Consider the following 20,384-nt stretch of genomic DNA (forward strand, 5'->3'; position numbering starts at 1 on the left):
TGGACCACGGCAGTGGTCACCTCTCCACTCCTCAAGCTGACGACTGGTACACGTGGCAGTTGGGGCAAAACCCCCCACACTGGGTCACCGGTCTGTGTGGTAAGAAGCTATCACGCCAGGGCGGCCAAGTGGATGCTCTGACACTGGTCCTGCCGCAGACCAAACAGGTAAGTTGAAACCGCTGTCGGAGCAGGGCGAGGCTGAAGGGAGGGAGTCAGCAGGGATTCACGGACGCCGGTGGAGACCTATAGGGTGCAAGCAAAGAAGAGACACGAGAGCCCCAGGGATGACGAGAGTGCGGAAGGTGCGAAAAGTCTCCAGGATTCTGTCTGCGGGGGACAGGGACAAGGAGGCTTCCACTGGCTCCATCGGCAATGTTCCCTACGAGGGCGGTGGGGAGAAGAGATGCTGCTGTATCCTCCGTGACCAATTTAAGCACGTCTGAAACAGCACCATGACTTCAAGAGTCAGTGGGAGAAGGGGGGGGAGGGCGTTTTCCACACACAGGCAGGGACAGCGGGGGGCACGCTGGAGGAGGAGGCTCATCGCAGAGTTAGAGTGGGCCCAGTCTCCCCTGCTCTGTGACCTTCTCCAGCACGGTAGGCTTCTCTGGTGCAGACCCAGTGACACTGGGCCTCGGAGCTCACACAGGCGAGGAGTGTTCAGGCACCCCAGGCCTCTCTTGGGGATCAGCCAGAGTAGGATGCGGGAAGGAGAGGCAAGGGGCAGACAGAAGAGCATGAATGGGAAAGAGGAAGGAAAAGCACGGAAGGAATGGAGGGCCCTTGGAGTAGGGGTTGGGTGGCAAGCAAGGGAAATTCTAATAGGCAGGGACCTCACAGAAGCCAAGGGAGAGAGGGACCACTCCGCAGATGTCAGGACTGCTCAGCTCAGAGAAGCTGGGAACCCGTAAGTGTCAGGAAAATCTGAGAGACCACTGGTGCCCCACCCCCACCCCCACTACTTGGGCCTACTTAGCTGTGCCTTGCTCCAGACCTCTGGACATTCTTGTACCTACACCTCTACCTAGTCTCAATATAGGAGTGATTGGTGGTTTTCAGTTCATTTCATTATTTACCAAGGTGTGTCCAGCTCCACTGACCTCCACATTGCTCTATTCAGTCACGAGGGTGCTTTGAAGTCTGTGAACGTGGCCTCTCGCGTTCCTTTTGACTGCCACCTTTCCCGTCTTCGGGATGCACACTTCCCGTTGCTTGCATCTCTCTCTTCACTGCTGGGAACTTGGAGTGTTCCCAGGGACTGGGAACTCATCACCAACGTCCTAGCGCACGTGTCCTTCCTTACCCCCTGCGTGAACGAGCGAGTCTCCAGAAGCAGCCGGCAGCAGATTTGCTGGATGGTAGATACGGAATGTGGGTCTTCTCCGCTTTAAGGTTTTCCGCTCAAAGCGAGCATTCTGCCCCCAAACTGCGTGCTTTTGATCCTGCCAGGGATCCCAGCAATCCTAATGACCTTGGGCCAGTGGCTCAACCTCTCAGTGCCCGTTTCCTCCCCTGTAAGAGGACGGTAATCGTGGGTACCTCAACCCTACGCGTGTCTTGTGGGTGCGTGACGAGTTAACTACAGCGCTTACGTGAGCACCGGGCACGGTAGCACCTATTGTATAAGCTGCTTTGCATCGATTCTGCCAAATACCCTCCCAAAAGGCTGCCCTGGGCCCCCACCCCCACCCCCACCCCCACCCCCAGCAGTGGGCAAAAGCACCGGTTTGCTCACAACCACTGCCACCCTTGGAATGGTTCAGCTCTTTGATCGGCCCAAGTCCAGACTGTGAACACCGATTCGAGGTTTTAGTTCACACCTCCGGCAATGGTGATGGTGAGCATCTTTTGGTGCCTGCACTGGCCGCTGGGATTCCCTCTTTTTTTGAACTGCCTCGGAGAGGAGGAGGGGCCGGCAGGAGGGGGGCAAAGCCCGGCCTGTGCACCGGACCTGCCTGCCAATACAGCTCCCGGAGCACAGAGTCACGGACCAACTTGATGGTCCATCGTGGTCGAGTGGTTGCGACAAAGACTGAAAGGCGCGTAAATATGACATCGTTTGCTCTCGGGCCCCTCGCAGGGAAAGTACGCCCGCCTCCCGCCCCCCATCCCCTGATCGGTGACTGCGGGCTTCCCGTGCCCAGTTTCCCATCGGGTCCTGAGTGCCACTGTGGAAAACAGGCCGGCGAATCCTCTGTGCGCTCCGTGCCTCACCTCCGTCCTGACCTTTCGTCCCCAAGACCCGGGAGACAGGTACCGCCGCACCCGGCTCGGTGGATGGAGAGACAGAAGCTCAGCGCGGTGACTCCAAGTGGAAAGCAGGTTCTGGCCAAGGGAGGGGGGACCCAAGCAACACCAGGACTCACGGACACCCAGCCCCCGCCCGCTGCAGGGAGAACCAACGGCGCTCGACCCCATTGGTTAGGGCCTCGAGGGGCGGGCCAACAAGGGGCGCGCTGGTTGGTGGGGGGCGGACCAATGGGGAAGCTGCCGCTGTCCCGTCTGAGGCGCGCGCAAGCCACGCGTTGTTTGAGGCGATCTCGAGCGGTTCAACGCCACACCGCGTGGCGTGGAGCCTGTGGTGAGGGCCTGCGTCGTCCCGACGCCGAGCGACTCCCGCCGCCCCTCAGGCGCCCTCGCCTCTCACCCGTCGCGCCGGGACCAGGGCGGTCGTCTCCCTCAAAGCCCGGCTGCGCGGCGTCGCCGGCATGAGCACTCCAGATGAAGGGTCTGTCTGGGGAGCGGGTTTCGGCCCCGAGGGCGGGGAGCAGGCCGGCATCCGCCCCTCCGGCCCCGGGGCCCCGCGGGCCCCGCGAGCCCCGGGACTAGGTGTGGATGTGGGCCCGCCGCGGAGCGGCGAGGGCGAGGGCGGGTTCACAGACGCCGAGGGCTTCGAGTCCGAGCGGGAAGTGCTGGAAGCGGGAGGGCCGGTGCTGTGGGGCCGCGAAGGCCGCCCCGGCTCCCCGGCCGACGACAAGGGGGACGCCCCGGACTACGCGGCCCACCTGGCTGACGAGTCCGCGGCGGACATCGTGCAGCCGCTGACAGACCGCGACGCCCTGGGCCTGCGGAGAAACCCGTCCCCCGAGAGCTGTGCGGCCGAAGCGGCGGGCGGTTGGGCGGGCCTTGACGCGGGGCCCAGTGGGCGAGGCGCGCTCGGCCTGGGCCGCGTGGAGTCGCAGCCGCCTTCCGCCGCCGCCGGGCTGCGCGTGGCTGGGCCCCAGGGCGGCCGGGCCTGGGGGAACCCGAGAAGAGGCGCTAAGAGCAGGGCGAATGCCAGGGCGGATCGCCAGCGGCCCCCCGCCACCGCCGCCGAAGGCCTGGGCACCCCGCTGCCTTCCGACCCGGAGTCCTCCTCCGATGAGTTCGGGGAGATACAGCTGATGAGGGTGAGCATTTACTCCAAAGAAGGAGGCCAGGCCAAGCCCAGCAGCCCCGAGGATCCCGGGGGCACACCCAGACACTCGAATTTCCGCGTCAGGGAGAATTTCCTGCACGTGCCGGGCCCTTTCCTGACCTCGGCTCCCCGAGGATTCACTTCGGTTGTGGAGAGGCAGGCCATCGGAGAGCTGGACATGCCCTCCTCCAAGAAAATGCAAAGTGTGGTCTGGGGGAAGGGGGAGAGCAGGCCCACCTACCGGGGAGCTACTGCTGTTGCTGCTGCCGCTGCAGGCGGCTTGCCCCGGGCCACCTCTAGGAGGAAGGTGACCCAGGAGAAGAAATCCCTAGGGGGCCCCTCCAGGGTCACCTCGGGGAAAAGCTTTCCTTCCTGGGGGCAGAGAGTCTCGGCAGCTCCCCTGGAACCGGCCACCTTCCCCCCAATCTCTGGTGTCCCGCTGCTTGGCAAGTCCAAGAAGCATTCCGTGGGCCCTTGGGGAATCAAACAGCCCAAGCACTCGGGGGCCGGCAAGAAATCGGTGGCCAGGAGGACACGGGAGGCGGAGGTGGTGGCGTCGGCAGGAGAAGGCACTGACTCAAGCAGAGACGCATTCCCAAAGGGCCAGGTGAGTAGGCCATGCTCCTTCTCTCTAGGTACCCTTCCTCTCCCCCTGCCCCTCCCACTCTGCCCACTTCCTTACCCATGCCACCACTGTTCCTACTTCATGGGTTGCCGGGGGTGCCCCCGGGGTCATTGGGATCACTGGGGTGGCAGGTCGGCTCAAGGGTCGTTTTCAGAGGGGCAGGTATTAACCTGGGGTAGCACTGCGTGTGAGCCCGGCACCGTTCTGAACCCTTGGCACGTTTCCTGCCTCGTTCCCCCAGAGACGGGTCTGCATGAAGGGAGGGAGGACTGGTAGCTGACTGGAAGCCAGGAACCCCTTCAAAGTTTGCACCACGACCCTTCAGGCTTTAGCTGCCTGGGCTTTGTCAGTGGCCTACTCGTCTCCCTGGCTCAGCCCTGCCTCCTGGCCTGGGGCTGATTGAGGGAGAAGGTGCCAGCCAGATCGGCCTCGGAGTTCCCCTGCCCCTTCCCTGCTTCACCCCAGCTCTTATACACACGTGGGTACACCTAACACACACCCCCACCCACACATCCCCCTCTCAAGTCCAGATGGGTGAGAAATTTTTCTTTTAGCTTCCAAAACAGAGGCCAGGGCCATCTTGTTTGTGCATGCATCGTGGAGAATGCAGCACTGGCGACCTCCACGCCAGAGCCCCCCAAGTTCCAGGAAGCTCGGAACCCTTGGCCCCGAGCCAGGGAGACGTCCTGCCCAGAGGGCCTGCACCCTCCGGTGAGTCTTGTGGGTGTCAGAGGAGTGCGGGGGAGAGGGGAGGAGGAGGGAAACCTCTGGCTCTGCTGGGGGCTCAGCTCTGCGCCCTGCCTCCCCGGGCAGCTTCTCGCACAGGGCATGGGGTGTGGACAGGATGGGCCTTAAGCCGCGTCCTCCCCCACGTGGGGTTTGTGCAGCAGGGGTGATGCGTGGCAGCGCCCCAAACTGTGGCCCCGGACACAGCCTTTCAGCAGCACAGAGCCTTTCTTTTGATGAGTCCTGTTTGGGCACGTTGCTCTTGCCAGGGGCTGGCTGTGGCTGCCGCTCTGGGAGAGTCCAAGCCAGAGCCACGGTCCCTGGGGCCCACCCTCAAGGATGGGCTGGCTGCCCCTGGGGGATGGGAGGGTGGTCCAGAGAGAAGGTTGGAGCCCCTGGCGGAGCAGGATCCCCTGGCCGCCAGCAGAGGGTGGTGCTGCCGCACGTTGGACCCCGCTGAGGCCCTTTGCACCTCCCTGGGGGCCTTGGAAGCTGGATTTGATGTTCTTTCCCTCTCAGGTGACCAGGAGCCACTTGACCAGGCCTCAAGGCCGGAGAGGCAGCAGCAGCAGCCGGCAGCTGGCGCACAGGACTGTCCTCGGGTAATGCTTCCTGTGGCTCCTAGAAAGGCAGGCCCAAACTAGAGGGTGGGATCCGGGTCCAGGCTAGACTGACCTGGGTGCCCCCCCACCCCGATCTGCTGGCCACAGAGGGAAGGTGCTGCCTTTCCACTGAGGAGCCTGTGGGGGTCTAGCCACTGGGCCTGGGGATGTAGTACCCGCGGGAGAGGGGGAGGTGGAGGAGAGAGGAAGCCAGAGGATACTAATGGTTTCTCTGTCTGTGTCTGCTGTCTGCCGGCGTAGTGTCTCGTGCTACAGAGAGAAATAGACGATCTGAAAGAGCAGCTTGGTATGAGGAACCTCTGGCTGGGGCCGGGCTGGGGCAGAGGCAGGCTGCGGGGGGGGGGGGTGGGGGTCCCCAGGGCAGGACCCGGGATGGGCTGCAGGTGCAGGCGGCCTCCCAGGGACCACCGTTCCTGTGGGGAGGAGACCCTGGCAGGCCTGGCCCGGGAGCCTACAGTGCGTGTACAGCTAGGTGTGCTCACAGGCGGTTCAGTCGTGCCTCGCCTGTGTGGCCGCTCTGCCGGCGGGAACAGGTGGCACAGGTCTCCCTCCTTTAGGACGTTTGCAGATGCTGCCTTGATTTCCCCTTTAACAGTTCCTTGGTATGGCTTGCAAGGCGTGTGTGTGTGTGTGTGTTTGGCCTAGTCTGACTGAGTCGGATGTGCCCCAAAGCTGGAGAAGTAGCGGCACATTCCGTTCCCTTAGAGGACATGTCCATAGTGAATGGAGGTGGTGGGTGAGTGAGTCAGGCCTGCCCTCCTGGGATAGGGGCTGGAAGGGGTTTCAGTTGCAGGGCTAGGCGGTTCCCCACAGGGACAGGGGGACGGGCTCCTCCCTCCCCACGTCTGGAGGGTCTGCTTACAGCCTGTCTCTGTTTCAGCGGCCATGCGGTCCCTGACTGACAAGTTCCAGAGCCTTTGAAGTGAGTGTTACACACTCCATCCCCCTTTGCACGGTGGCAGTCCGTGCAGCAGGGCGGGGGCTGGCCCTGGCTTGCTGCTCCTCCCTGAGCCTGCTCTGTCTGACAGGTTGAGCCCAGCATCTCTGCGCACGAGGAGCAGCTGGTGCCTTTGGAGCCAGGGAGCTGTGGCCAAGCCGGTTCCCTCCTGTTCGACCTCAGAAAAGACTTCCTCTCCCTGTTCTTTTGCCCCCCTCCCCAGCCCCGTTCCCAGCAGTTTCAAATTAAAGTACCTCTCAGGTCTGTGGTCTGCCCTCTCTGTGGGGTGAGGGGGCTGGGCCGGGCAGTGGGGAGGGGTGAGAGCGGGGAGGGGAGGGGCAGAGCAGGGAGCTGCTCCCTGTCCCAGCCTTTGCCAGAACAGGACCTCCTGGGTCCTGTGGTAGGCCTTCTCCTTGTGGGGAGAGTGGGTGGGCCTGTGCTGGGTGCCCCCTCTGCGGTCTGCGTGGGCTCTGTCTGGCCACCTGAGCATTTGCTCCCTTTCCCCCCCCCCCCTGCCGCAGGTCCCCTTCAGGTTCTTCCCTCATGTCCCCCTCTCTTTGCGTTGGGGGGGGTTGGGGGGGTGGGGGGCTTCCGTTCATCCCCTGCCCCCGACCCCTCCCCCTTCAGCAGGAACTCAGGACCTCAGGACCCCTGCCAGAGCTGCAGTCCCCCTTCCCTTCCCTCCTTGGGATGGCTGTCCTGCTCCTCCCAGTCCCCCCCCCCCCCCCCCAGTCTGAGCGTCCTTGATCACTCCCGTGGCTTGTGGCTTTCCCTCGCTGGCCCTCCCTGCCCCTGTGCTTCAACAGGCATGAGAAAGCACAGCTGAGCTCCTCTTGGCCTTTCCTGGGCCCAGTGCCCTCTGTGGAGTCCTTCCCTCCCTCTGGTGCCACCGCGCACAAGGACCACTGGCGCGGGAACTGGCGCACCCTCCCCTCTCCTCTTTAGCCCTGGGCCTTGAGGCTGGGTTTCCAACCCTGTCGCTTCACCCTCCTTGGGTTCAGTGGTGGGTTGGAGGCAGAAGCCAGAGCCCGGTGGGGTTGTTGAGCAGGTCCAGGGAACCCGTACAGGGAGGGGAGGTAAGGGAACCGGGCAGGAAAGCACAGGTTCGTCTCTGGGCTGGAGGTGGGCGCGATGAGGCTTGTGGGTGCTCTGGGCCGACCTGGGGCAAAGGAGCCTGCCAGCAGCCAGAAAAGGATGGGCATGCCACCAGAGCTCTCCCTTCCCTCCTGTCCAAATCACCTCACCCTCTCCTCCAGCCTGGTCGTCTCTGGTCCCTTGGTTGCAACGTGGCCATCCCCTTCTATGGCAAGGGTGGGTGAGGGGTCTCCATGTGCCCACGTAGTCCTCTTCCAATGCTGTTCGACCTCCACCATGATCCAGATTTTTCTGGAGGCGCTATTTCTGTGTCCCCGCTCAGGCTCCCCGACTGCTCCTTCAGGTCACAGGAGATTTAGTCCGGACTCCGTGTTCATATCGCCCTCGCTGATGGGCGGGGATGGCTTCCTTCCTTCAGCCGGGGCCCAGGGCTGTGCTGGCCTGAGACTCAGAGGGTCAGATCTGGGTCTGAGTGAGGTGAGGGTCGCCTCTGCCAGACCAGACACCCCTCCCGAGAGACCAGGTGTTTCGGGCACAGAAAGCGGGCTGAGGGGTTCGATGGTCATGGTTGGTGTGTGTATTGGGGTGTGTGTGTGAGAGAGAGAGAGAATAAAATTAATCAGGGATAAGATAATCTCCGTGGAGGGAGAGCGAGGTGATTCAGGGTGTTAAGGGAGGGGAGACTGTGGTCAAGGGCCTGCAAGGGATTGAACGAGCGGGAGCAAGGGGCGGCTCTACCTTTCGGGGGTGCCGTTAAATGCCTATAACTGGAGGGAAATGACGTGGAAGTCCCCAGAGCCCCGGACAGGGTGCGGGGATGCTCAGTGTCACGGGCCCCCAGAGGAGGCTGTGGATCCGACTCTGTGATCCTCTGAGGTCTGAGCCCTCCCTGGTGTGTTGAAGGAAGGACAGTGGGGGGGAAGGCTACCTGGGAGTGGCCGGGACGGGCCTCATCTTAGCAGCAGGGTGCTCGCTCCGGAGACTGCTCTGCCGGGAGCTAACGGGGACAAGGGCAGGATGGGCACAGTGAGGATGGGAAGTAGAGACAGGCTTCCCCGTGGAGAACTGGGCCGACCGACTTGGTTCCCCCCTTGCGCCCTCTTCTCAGCCTGCCTTCCCTCGCAGGTCTGTGCCACCAACTCAGGTGGCCAGACCATCCCGCACCGGGTGGGACAAGCACAGACCTCAGCCTGGGGAAGCACATCCGTGGGACTCGGTCGTGTCCTCCCAAACCCCTCACTTGAGAAGGCGGGCCTGGTTGCTGGGGCTCCGGCCTTCACCCGGACCCTGTGGTTCTCTCTTGGCGGGGTAACACGGTGCGCTGTCGTCTGCGGGAATGTGTTTGGGAGAGACCTTCTGGCTGGGGTGTCCGCGGGCCTTCGTGCGGTCAAGTGGGGAGTGGGGAGAAGTCCAACACCCACAGCGCCCCCGGGGACACAGAGCCATGGTGGCCAGCGCCAGGAAGGGGAGAGTGGGTCGAGGATGGTCTGGTCACAGTCCTGGCTGACTGGTTTTGCCAGCCTCCCTTCTATCGTCCGAGCACGCGATCTCTGGCCCATATTCAGACCGTGTAGCCTGCAGGCATGTTGCTGTAAACACGTGCATCACAGGCTGTGGCTCGGCACCTTCCCATCCCAGGGGGAAGTGAGTGGCAGTTGGTGAGGCACAGATTAAGGGAGTCTGTGTGGGCCCCAGGGGAAAGGAGGAGGTGGGTCCCCTGCCCTTATTTCGTGCCCCTTTCGCTTTCCCCTTCACGTCTCCTCTGCAGCCAGGGAGGCAGTGGCGACTGGCCTGGGGAGCCCTAGGCCCCGCCCTGCCTCGTTCTGCTGCCTGCCCAGGCGCCCGGCAGATGCCTCCCTCTCCACCTCCAGCACCAGCACCACTGGCCACCCTTTCTCTGCCAATGCTTGGGGGGGATGGGCACACCCAAGGAGGGCCAGAGACGGCGCTGGGTGTGGAGGGCACAGGCATGGTCCCCAACGATGTCCACGTCCTGATTCCTGGAATCGGCTCATATGTTACCTTGCATGGCGGCGGTGGGGTGAAGGTTGCAGATGTAATTCTGGGCGCAACTCAGCTGACCTTAAGGTGGGGAGACTCTCGCCCGTGTTCGCTGGGTTTGGCTCCCCCGCACATTGTGGGTGTCAGGGTGGTCATGTGACCTGTTACCTGCATGATCCCCGCGGGCACCATCGGCATCACTAGAGGGTGCTCAGCGGCCCTGGGCTCCTGTCAGGTTGGAATCCTAGTAACTACCGCTCAGATTTAGAGAAATTTTGACAGTAAGTTGAAACCCTCCTTTTGCCCCATGCCAGTCACTTGTCTCCCCAGTTTCCTTGAGGTGACTGCTGTCCTGACTTTTCCACTTTCTTTTAAAGGAAAACAATCGCTGTTTAATAAATAACCTTTACAAAGATAGGATAAATTACAGGAAGGTAAGGATTAATTATATTTTTGTTACACCATATGTATACATGATTGTGGCAAGCCTGCCATTTGACAAATGGATAGGAAGTGATCAAGCCATGTAACTACTACCCAGGTGAGGAATGGTTCATGGCACCTCCTGACATGCCATATGCGTGGCTCCCTTTCTTGAAGGACAAGTGTAAAGTCTGCATACCGTAGGATTCCTTCTTTGTGACATTCTTACAAAGTCCAAGCCATAGGGACAGACAACAACAGATCAGTGGTTGCCAGTGTCTGGGGTTGAAGGAAGGGGTTTAACTCTCAGAGCACTTCGGGTTTGGCGGGTGATGCAAATTTTGTAGTCTGTGGTCATGGTTCCCTAACAGTATGAGTTTGGAAGGACTCATAGACCTTAACGCAAATTCTATCTCAATAATCTTGAACTTTGCTCTCTGGGCTCAGACCTAGTTTGCAGCCACATGGCTAAATGCACCAAGAAGGTTGGAACTGCGGGTAAATATGGGACCTGTTACGGTGCCTCCCTCGGGAAAATGCTGAAGATTGAAATAAAGCAGCATGCTAAGTACACTTGCTCCTTTTGTGGCAAAACCAAGATGAAAAGACGAGCTGTGGGGATCTGGCACTGTGGCTCCTGCATGAAAACCGTTGCTGGTGTTGCCTGGACGTACAATACCACTTCTGCAGTCACAGTAAAGTGGGCCATCATAAGACTGAAGGAGTTGAAAGAGCAGTAGAAGCTCCAGCGTTTGAGACACTGCTAGCCTATAATAAATGGGTTCCTTCATGTAGCAAAATTACTTTGGCTTGTTGTTAAATTTATTAACTAGATCTTCTGATTTGTGTTGCATTAATTTTGCTTTCTCAAAAGACTCGGAAATTAAAAATCGTCTAAATAAAAAAATAACCTTGTACTTTGAAAAAATTGTGAAAAATACATTACGAATGGATATGTATCCTACCAATTATTTTTCTGAATTTGAGGTTCACAATGATCTCCTCTAATTTGTGAATGTGGAATATTGTAGCAATTTATTTTCTGAAGTTAAATCAAGTTTGTGTGTCTGGGATGGATCCTGTTTTGTCATAGCGCATTCTGGTTTCCTTCGTATATCCTGTAGAATTCAGTTTGCTAATATTCTGTTACTGATTTTTGCTTCTTTATCATGAGTGTGTGATTGATCAGCGATTTTCCTTTCTCAGCTTGTCCTTGAGAGGATTTAGTATTCAGGTTATTGTATCCTCACAAAAGGTTTTAGGGAATCTCCCTCTTTTTCAAGTTTGTCTATGAATTCAGGTCACATTGAAAATATTTTTGCCTACGATGTGTTAGAAGTCAGCGGAGAAGCTTGGTTTTTTAAAAAGCTTTTGACTAGTCATATATTTTTGTATGGTTATAAAACAATTCAGATTGGCTATTCCTTCTTGAGCCAGTTTTTTTTAAAGATTTTATTTATTTATTTCATAGACAGGCAGGCAGAGAGAGAGGGAGAAGCAGCTCACCGCTGAGCAGAGAGCCAGATGCAGGGCTCGATCTCAGGACCCCGAGATCATGACCTGAGCCGAAGGCAGAGGTTTAACCCACTGAGCCACCCATGTGCCCCTTGAGCCAGTTTTGTAAGTTATTTTTTTTCCTAGAAATTGGTCACTTTTCTGTTTTCAAACTGAAATTAAATGGTATAGAATTATCTTCTTTTTCTCCAAATTTTATTTTTGAAAATGTCTCTACTACAGATAGTTAGTTGCAAGAATATTGCAAGGAACACACATATATCCTTCACCTAGATTCATCTGTTTTCATGTTATCTTTGTCATTTTCATTCTGCGTGTTTGTGTAATTGTTTCATCGAATAAGCTTAGTTAGTTGAAAATATTACAGTATATTGTCTTTAAATACTTCAGCCGGTAGCTTTTAAGAAAAGGAAAACATTGCTACAAAATCTTACGAAAATTATTACACTCAGAAAATTTAACATTGAGAGAATACAACTACCCATCATATGATTCTCACAAAATATTTCTGATGATTTCAATATTGTTTTTTGTGCATATTACTTCAAAACATACTGTCTCCAAACAAACACCATGCATGGCATTCAGTTACCATGTGTCTTTACCATCCTTTAAAGTAGAAAAACTTTCAAGACTTTTTTTGGTCTTGCACAACATTGACATGTTCTAGGATCCAGTTCAGTTGTGTTTCAGAAAACTCTGGATTTGAATTTTTTGACTCAAATTTCCTCCTGCTATACTCCTGTTGTCTTCTAACAGTTTTACATTTTTGTTTCTTTTTTAAGATCTTACTACTCATTTATTTGTCAGAGAGAGAGAGAGAAAGCACAAGCAGGCAGAGTGACAGGTAGAGGCAGAGAGAGATAAGCAGGCTCGCCACTGTGAAAGGAGCCCTGATGCCAGACCCTGGGATCATGACTTGAGCTGAAAGCAGCGGCACAACCTACTGAGCCGCCAGGCGTGCATATTTTTGTTTCTTGAATTTAAGTTCATAAATTCAAAATTTTTGTAAGTGGTATAAGATAGGAGTCCAGTATAATTCTCTGCATAGTTTTATCCAGTTTTACCAAAAGCATTAATCGAAGAGACTATCCTATCTCATTGATAGAAGAAGCAAATCCATTTACCTTTAGGATAACTAATAGGTAAGGACTTACCGGTGCCATCCTATTGTTATATGCCTATTTTGTAGTTCCTTAATGCCTTTTCTCTTGTTCCTAACCTTTGTGAATTAATGATTTTACTTAGTGTAATGCTTTGATTCCCTCCTCTTCATCTTTGTGAAAGCACAGTATTGCATTGCTTTCTGGTTACCATGAGGCTTATATGAAACCACCAGGTCCTCCCAGGGTCCCACTCTCCCCTTCCTGGCGCTGGCCACCATGGCTCTGTGTCCCCGGGGGCGCTGTGGGTGTTGGACTTCTCCCCACTCCCCACTTCACCGCACGAAGGCCCGCGGACACCCCAGCCAGAAGGTCTCTCCCAAACACATTCCCGCAGACGACAGCGCACCGTGTTACCCCGCCAAGAGAGAACCACAGGGTCCGGGTGAAGGCCGGAGCCCCAGCAACCAGGCCCGCCTTCTCAAGTGAGGGGTTTGGGAGGACACGACCGAGTCCCACGGATGTGCTTCCCCAGGCTGAGGTCTGTGCTTGTCCCACCCGGTGCGGGATGGTCTGGCCACCTGAGTTGGTGGCACAGACCTGCGAGGGAAGGCAGGCTGAGAAGAGGGCGCAAGGGGGGAACCAAGTCGGTCGGCCCAGTTCTCCACGGGGAAGCCTGTCTCTACTTCCCATCCTCACTGTGCCCATCCTGCCCTTGTCCCCGTTAGCTCCCGGCAGAGCAGTCTCCGGAGCGAGCACCCTGCTGCTAAGATGAGGCCCGTCCCGGCCACTCCCAGGTAGCCTTCCCCCCCACTGTCCTTCCTTCAACACACCAGGGAGGGCTCAGACCTCAGAGGATCACAGAGTCGGATCCACAGCCTCCTCTGGGGGCCCGTGACACTGAGCATCCCCGCACCCTGTCCGGGGCTCTGGGGACTTCCACGTCATTTCCCTCCAGTTATAGGCATTTAACGGCACCCCCGAAAGGTAGAGCCGCCCCTTGCTCCCGCTCGTTCAATCCCTTGCAGGCCCTTGACCACAGTCTCCCCTCCCTTAACACCCTGAATCACCTCGCTCTCCCTCCACGGAGATTATCTTATCCCTGATTAATTTTATTCTCTCTCTCTCTCACACACACACCCCAATACACACACCAACCATGACCATCGAACCCCTCAGCCCGCTTTCTGTGCCCGAAACACCTGGTCTCTCGGGAGGGGTGTCTGGTCTGGCAGAGGCGACCCTCACCTCACTCAGACCCAGATCTGACCCTCTGAGTCTCAGGCCAGCACAGCCCTGGGCCCCGGCTGAAGGAAGGAAGCCATCCCCGCCCATCAGCGAGGGCGATATGAACACGGAGTCCGGACTAAATCTCCTGTGACCTGAAGGAGCAGTCGGGGAGCCTGAGCGGGGACACAGAAATAGCGCCTCCAGAAAAATCTGGATCATGGTGGAGGTCGAACAGCATTGGAAGAGGACTACGTGGGCACATGGAGACCCCTCACCCACCCTTGCCATAGAAGGGGATGGCCACGTTGCAACCAAGGGACCAGAGACGACCAGGCTGGAGGAGAGGGTGAGGTGATTTGGACAGGAGGGAAGGGAGAGCTCTGGTGGCATGCCCATCCTTTTCTGGCTGCTGGCAGGCTCCTTTGCCCCAGGTCGGCCCAGAGCACCCACAAGCCTCATCGCGCCCACCTCCAGCCCAGAGACGAACCTGTGCTTTCCTGCCCGGTTCCCTTACCTCCCCTCCCTGTACGGGTTCCCTGGACCTGCTCAACAACCCCACCGGGCTCTGGCTTCTGCCTCCAACCCACCACTGAACCCAAGGAGGGTGAAGCGACAGGGTTGGAAACCCAGCCTCAAGGCCCAGGGCTAAAGAGGAGAGGGGAGGGTGCGCCAGTTCCCGCGCCAGTGGTCCTTGTGCGCGGTGGCACCAGAGGGAGGGAAGGACTCCACAGAGGGCACTGGGCCCAGGAAAGGCCAAGAGGAGCTCAGCTGTGCTTTCTCATGCCTGTTGAAGCACAGGGGCAGGGAGGGCCAGCGAGGGAAAGCCACAAGCCACGGGAGTGATCAAGGACGCTCAGACTGGGGGGGGGGGGGGGGGACTGGGAGGAGCAGGACAGCCATCCCAAGGAGGGAAGGGAAGGGGGACTGCAGCTCTGGCAGGGGTCCTGAGGTCCTGAGTTCCTGCTGAAGGGGGAGGGGTCGGGGGCAGGGGATGAACGGAAGCCCCCCACCCCCCCAACCCCCCCCAACGCAAAGAGAGGGGGACATGAGGGAAGAACCTGAAGGGGACCTGCGGCAGGGGGGGGGGGGAAGGGAGCAAATGCTCAGGTGGCCAGACAGAGCCCACGCAGACCGCAGAGGGGGCACCCAGCACAGGCCCACCCACTCTCCCCACAAGGAGAAGGCCTACCACAGGACCCAGGAGGTCCTGTTCTGGCAAAGGCTGGGACAGGGAGCAGCTCCCTGCTCTGCCCCTCCCCTCCCCGCTCTCACCCCTCCCCACTGCCCGGCCCAGCCCCCTCACCCCACAGAGAGGGCAGACCACAGACCTGAGAGGTACTTTAATTTGAAACTGCTGGGAACGGGGCTGGGGAGGGGGGCAAAAGAACAGGGAGAGGAAGTCTTTTCTGAGGTCGAACAGGAGGGAACCGGCTTGGCCACAGCTCCCTGGCTCCAAAGGCACCAGCTGCTCCTCGTGCGCAGAGATGCTGGGCTCAACCTGTCAGACAGAGCAGGCTCAGGGAGGAGCAGCAAGCCAGGGCCAGCCCCCGCCCTGCTGCACGGACTGCCACCGTGCAAAGGGGGATGGAGTGTGTAACACTCACTTCAAAGGCTCTGGAACTTGTCAGTCAGGGACCGCATGGCCGCTGAAACAGAGACAGGCTGTAAGCAGACCCTCCAGACGTGGGGAGGGAGGAGCCCGTCCCCCTGTCCCTGTGGGGAACCGCCTAGCCCTGCAACTGAAACCCCTTCCAGCCCCTATCCCAGGAGGGCAGGCCTGACTCACTCACCCACCACCTCCATTCACTATGGACATGTCCTCTAAGGGAACGGAATGTGCCGCTACTTCTCCAGCTTTGGGGCACATCCGACTCAGTCAGACTAGGCCAAACACACACACACACACACGCCTTGCAAGCCATACCAAGGAACTGTTAAAGGGGAAATCAAGGCAGCATCTGCAAACGTCCTAAAGGAGGGAGACCTGTGCCACCTGTTCCCGCCGGCAGAGCGGCCACACAGGCGAGGCACGACTGAACCGCCTGTGAGCACACCTAGCTGTACACGCACTGTAGGCTCCCGGGCCAGGCCTGCCAGGGTCTCCTCCCCACAGGAACGGTGGTCCCTGGGAGGCCGCCTGCACCTGCAGCCCATCCCGGGTCCTGCCCTGGGGACCCCCACCCCCCCCCCCCGCAGCCTGCCTCTGCCCCAGCCCGGCCCCAGCCAGAGGTTCCTCATACCAAGCTGCTCTTTCAGATCGTCTATTTCTCTCTGTAGCACGAGACACTACGCCGGCAGACAGCAGACACAGACAGAGAAACCATTAGTATCCTCTGGCTTCCTCTCTCCTCCACCTCCCCCTCTCCCGCGGGTACTACATCCCCAGGCCCAGTGGCTAGACCCCCACAGGCTCCTCAGTGGAAAGGCAGCACCTTCCCTCTGTGGCCAGCAGATCGGGGTGGGGGGGCACCCAGGTCAGTCTAGCCTGGACCCGGATCCCACCCTCTAGTTTGGGCCTGCCTTTCTAGGAGCCACAGGAAGCATTACCCGAGGACAGTCCTGTGCGCCAGCTGCCGGCTGCTGCTGCTGCCTCTCCGGCCTTGAGGCCTGGTCAAGTGGCTCCTGGTCACCTGAGAGGGAAAGAACATCAAATCCAGCTTCCAAGGCCCCCAGGGAGGTGCAAAGGGCCTCAGCGGGGTCCAACGTGCGGCAGCACCACCCTCTGCTGGCGGCCAGGGGATCCTGCTCCGCCAGGGGCTCCAACCTTCTCTCTGGACCACCCTCCCATCCCCCAGGGGCAGCCAGCCCATCCTTGAGGGTGGGCCCCAGGGACCGTGGCTCTGGCTTGGACTCTCCCAGAGCGGCAGCCACAGCCAGCCCCTGGCAAGAGCAACGTGCCCAAACAGGACTCATCAAAAGAAAGGCTCTGTGCTGCTGAAAGGCTGTGTCCGGGGCCACAGTTTGGGGCGCTGCCACGCATCACCCCTGCTGCACAAACCCCACGTGGGGGAGGACGCGGCTTAAGGCCCATCCTGTCCACACCCCATGCCCTGTGCGAGAAGCTGCCCGGGGAGGCAGGGCGCAGAGCTGAGCCCCCAGCAGAGCCAGAGGTTTCCCTCCTCCTCCCCTCTCCCCCGCACTCCTCTGACACCCACAAGACTCACCGGAGGGTGCAGGCCCTCTGGGCAGGACGTCTCCCTGGCTCGGGGCCAAGGGTTCCGAGCTTCCTGGAACTTGGGGGGCTCTGGCGTGGAGGTCGCCAGTGCTGCATTCTCCACGATGCATGCACAAACAAGATGGCCCTGGCCTCTGTTTTGGAAGCTAAAAGAAAAATTTCTCACCCATCTGGACTTGAGAGGGGGATGTGTGGGTGGGGGTGTGTGTTAGGTGTACCCACGTGTGTATAAGAGCTGGGGTGAAGCAGGGAAGGGGCAGGGGAACTCCGAGGCCGATCTGGCTGGCACCTTCTCCCTCAATCAGCCCCAGGCCAGGAGGCAGGGCTGAGCCAGGGAGACGAGTAGGCCACTGACAAAGCCCAGGCAGCTAAAGCCTGAAGGGTCGTGGTGCAAACTTTGAAGGGGTTCCTGGCTTCCAGTCAGCTACCAGTCCTCCCTCCCTTCATGCAGACCCGTCTCTGGGGGAACGAGGCAGGAAACGTGCCAAGGGTTCAGAACGGTGCCGGGCTCACACGCAGTGCTACCCCAGGTTAATACCTGCCCCTCTGAAAACGACCCTTGAGCCGACCTGCCACCCCAGTGATCCCAATGACCCCGGGGGCACCCCCGGCAACCCATGAAGTAGGAACAGTGGTGGCATGGGTAAGGAAGTGGGCAGAGTGGGAGGGGCAGGGGGAGAGGAAGGGTACCTAGAGAGAAGGAGCATGGCCTACTCACCTGGCCCTTTGGGAATGCGTCTCTGCTTGAGTCAGTGCCTTCTCCTGCCGACGCCACCACCTCCGCCTCCCGTGTCCTCCTGGCCACCGATTTCTTGCCGGCCCCCGAGTGCTTGGGCTGTTTGATTCCCCAAGGGCCCACGGAATGCTTCTTGGACTTGCCAAGCAGCGGGACACCAGAGATTGGGGGGAAGGTGGCCGGTTCCAGGGGAGCTGCCGAGACTCTCTGCCCCCAGGAAGGAAAGCTTTTCCCCGAGGTGACCCTGGAGGGGCCCCCTAGGGATTTCTTCTCCTGGGTCACCTTCCTCCTAGAGGTGGCCCGGGGCAAGCCGCCTGCAGCGGCAGCAGCAACAGCAGTAGCTCCCCGGTAGGTGGGCCTGCTCTCCCCCTTCCCCCAGACCACACTTTGCATTTTCTTGGAGGAGGGCATGTCCAGCTCTCCGATGGCCTGCCTCTCCACAACCGAAGTGAATCCTCGGGGAGCCGAGGTCAGGAAAGGGCCCGGCACGTGCAGGAAATTCTCCCTGACGCGGAAATTCGAGTGTCTGGGTGTGCCCCCGGGATCCTCGGGGCTGCTGGGCTTGGCCTGGCCTCCTTCTTTGGAGTAAATGCTCACCCTCATCAGCTGTATCTCCCCGAACTCATCGGAGGAGGACTCCGGGTCGGAAGGCAGCGGGGTGCCCAGGCCTTCGGCGGCGGTGGCGGGGGGCCGCTGGCGATCCGCCCTGGCATTCGCCCTGCTCTTAGCGCCTCTTCTCGGGTTCCCCCAGGCCCGGCCGCCCTGGGGCCCAGCCACGCGCAGCCCGGCGGCGGCGGAAGGCGGCTGCGACTCCACGCGGCCCAGGCCGAGCGCGCCTCGCCCACTGGGCCCCGCGTCAAGGCCCGCCCAACCGCCCGCCGCTTCGGCCGCACAGCTCTCGGGGGACGGGTTTCTCCGCAGGCCCAGGGCGTCGCGGTCTGTCAGCGGCTGCACGATGTCCGCCGCGGACTCGTCAGCCAGGTGGGCCGCGTAGTCCGGGGCGTCCCCCTTGTCGTCGGCCGGGGAGCCGGGGCGGCCTTCGCGGCCCCACAGCACCGGCCCTCCCGCTTCCAGCACTTCCCGCTCGGACTCGAAGCCCTCGGCGTCTGTGAACCCGCCCTCGCCCTCGCCGCTCCGCGGCGGGCCCACATCCACACCTAGTCCCGGGGCTCGCGGGGCCCGCGGGGCCCCGGGGCCGGAGGGGCGGATGCCGGCCTGCTCCCCGCCCTCGGGGCCGAAACCCGCTCCCCAGACAGACCCTTCATCTGGAGTGCTCATGCCGGCGACGCCGCGCAGCCGGGCTTTGAGGGAGACGACCGCCCTGGTCCCGGCGCGACGGGTGAGAGGCGAGGGCGCCTGAGGGGCGGCGGGAGTCGCTCGGCGTCGGGACGACGCAGGCCCTCACCACAGGCTCCACGCCACGCGGTGTGGCGTTGAACCGCTCGAGATCGCCTCAAACAACGCGTGGCTTGCGCGCGCCTCAGACGGGACAGCGGCAGCTTCCCCATTGGTCCGCCCCCCACCAACCAGCGCGCCCCTTGTTGGCCCGCCCCTCGAGGCCCTAACCAATGGGGTCGAGCGCCGTTGGTTCTCCCTGCAGCGGGCGGGGGCTGGGTGTCCGTGAGTCCTGGTGTTGCTTGGGTCCCCCCTCCCTTGGCCAGAACCTGCTTTCCACTTGGAGTCACCGCGCTGAGCTTCTGTCTCTCCATCCACCGAGCCGGGTGCGGCGGTACCTGTCTCCCGGGTCTTGGGGACGAAAGGTCAGGACGGAGGTGAGGCACGGAGCGCACAGAGGATTCGCCGGCCTGTTTTCCACAGTGGCACTCAGGACCCGATGGGAAACTGGGCACGGGAAGCCCGCAGTCACCGATCAGGGGATGGGGGGCGGGAGGCGGGCGTACTTTCCCTGCGAGGGGCCCGAGAGCAAACGATGTCATATTTACGCGCCTTTCAGTCTTTGTCGCAACCACTCGACCACGATGGACCATCAAGTTGGTCCGTGACTCTGTGCTCCGGGAGCTGTATTGGCAGGCAGGTCCGGTGCACAGGCCGGGCTTTGCCCCCCTCCTGCCGGCCCCTCCTCCTCTCCGAGGCAGTTCAAAAAAAGAGGGAATCCCAGCGGCCAGTGCAGGCACCAAAAGATGCTCACCATCACCATTGCCGGAGGTGTGAACTAAAACCTCGAATCGGTGTTCACAGTCTGGACTTGGGCCGATCAAAGAGCTGAACCATTCCAAGGGTGGCAGTGGTTGTGAGCAAACCGGTGCTTTTGCCCACTGCTGGGGGTGGGGGTGGGGGTGGGGGTGGGGGCCCAGGGCAGCCTTTTGGGAGGGTATTTGGCAGAATCGATGCAAAGCAGCTTATACAATAGGTGCTACCGTGCCCGGTGCTCACGTAAGCGCTGTAGTTAACTCGTCACGCACCCACAAGACACGCGTAGGGTTGAGGTACCCACGATTACCGTCCTCTTACAGGGGAGGAAACGGGCACTGAGAGGTTGAGCCACTGGCCCAAGGTCATTAGGATTGCTGGGATCCCTGGCAGGATCAAAAGCACGCAGTTTGGGGGCAGAATGCTCGCTTTGAGCGGAAAACCTTAAAGCGGAGAAGACCCACATTCCGTATCTACCATCCAGCAAATCTGCTGCCGGCTGCTTCTGGAGACTCGCTCGTTCACGCAGGGGGTAAGGAAGGACACGTGCGCTAGGACGTTGGTGATGAGTTCCCAGTCCCTGGGAACACTCCAAGTTCCCAGCAGTGAAGAGAGAGATGCAAGCAACGGGAAGTGTGCATCCCG

At 59.7% G+C, this 20,384-nt stretch overlaps 3 protein-coding genes across 3 annotated transcripts; 2 read left to right on the top strand and 1 right to left on the bottom strand.

Moving 5' to 3' along the window:
* Positions 1-2,710: 2,710 nt before the first annotated feature.
* LOC123935567 (uncharacterized protein CXorf49 homolog) lies at positions 2,711-6,489 on the top strand. Its single transcript, XM_045996504.1, has 6 exons — positions 2,711-4,006; positions 4,579-4,735; positions 5,270-5,352; positions 5,614-5,659; positions 6,254-6,295; positions 6,402-6,489. Exons 1-5 carry the CDS (start codon positions 2,711-2,713, stop codon positions 6,292-6,294), a joined length of 1,623 nt encoding a protein of 540 aa, XP_045852460.1. The 3' UTR covers position 6,295; positions 6,402-6,489.
* Positions 6,490-10,293: 3,804 nt separating this feature from the next.
* On the top strand, positions 10,294-10,569 carry LOC123935344 (60S ribosomal protein L37a-like). The gene has a single exon (XM_045996072.1). The coding sequence runs from the start codon at positions 10,294-10,296 to the stop codon at positions 10,567-10,569; it is 276 nt and encodes a 91-aa protein (XP_045852028.1).
* A 4,518-nt stretch (positions 10,570-15,087) lies between these two features.
* LOC123935569 (uncharacterized protein CXorf49 homolog) lies at positions 15,088-18,866 on the bottom strand. The gene is made up of 6 exons (XM_045996506.1): positions 17,571-18,866; positions 16,842-16,998; positions 16,225-16,307; positions 15,918-15,963; positions 15,282-15,323; positions 15,088-15,175 (listed from the first exon to the last, which is right to left on the bottom strand). The coding sequence occupies exons 1-5, from the start codon at positions 18,864-18,866 to the stop codon at positions 15,283-15,285; spliced, it is 1,623 nt and encodes a 540-aa protein (XP_045852462.1). The 3' UTR covers positions 15,088-15,175; position 15,282.
* Positions 18,867-20,384: the final 1,518 nt, after the last annotated feature.

This window comes from Meles meles, chromosome X (assembly GCF_922984935.1).
Source record: "Meles meles chromosome X, mMelMel3.1 paternal haplotype, whole genome shotgun sequence".
Classification (NCBI taxonomy): Eukaryota; Metazoa; Chordata; class Mammalia; order Carnivora; family Mustelidae; genus Meles; species Meles meles.

Excerpts from the sequence above, each read along its gene's own strand:
- LOC123935567 (XM_045996504.1), top strand. The coding sequence starts at position 2,711 with ATGAGCACTCCAGATGAAGGGTCTGTCTGGGGAGCGGGTTTCGGCCCC. Across the intron at positions 4,736-5,269 it reads CAGAGGGCCTGCACCCTCCG|GTGACCAGGAGCCACTTGAC; the intron begins GTGAGTCTTGTG and ends TTTCCCTCTCAG. Across the intron at positions 5,353-5,613 it reads GCGCACAGGACTGTCCTCGG|TGTCTCGTGCTACAGAGAGA; the intron begins GTAATGCTTCCT and ends CTGCCGGCGTAG.
- LOC123935344 (XM_045996072.1), top strand. The coding sequence starts at position 10,294 with ATGGCTAAATGCACCAAGAAGGTTGGAACTGCGGGTAAATATGGGACC.
- LOC123935569 (XM_045996506.1), bottom strand. The coding sequence starts at position 18,866 with ATGAGCACTCCAGATGAAGGGTCTGTCTGGGGAGCGGGTTTCGGCCCC. Across the intron at positions 16,999-17,570 it reads ACGCATTCCCAAAGGGCCAG|CTTCCAAAACAGAGGCCAGG; the intron begins GTGAGTAGGCCA and ends TTTTTCTTTTAG. Across the intron at positions 16,308-16,841 it reads CAGAGGGCCTGCACCCTCCG|GTGACCAGGAGCCACTTGAC; the intron begins GTGAGTCTTGTG and ends TTTCCCTCTCAG.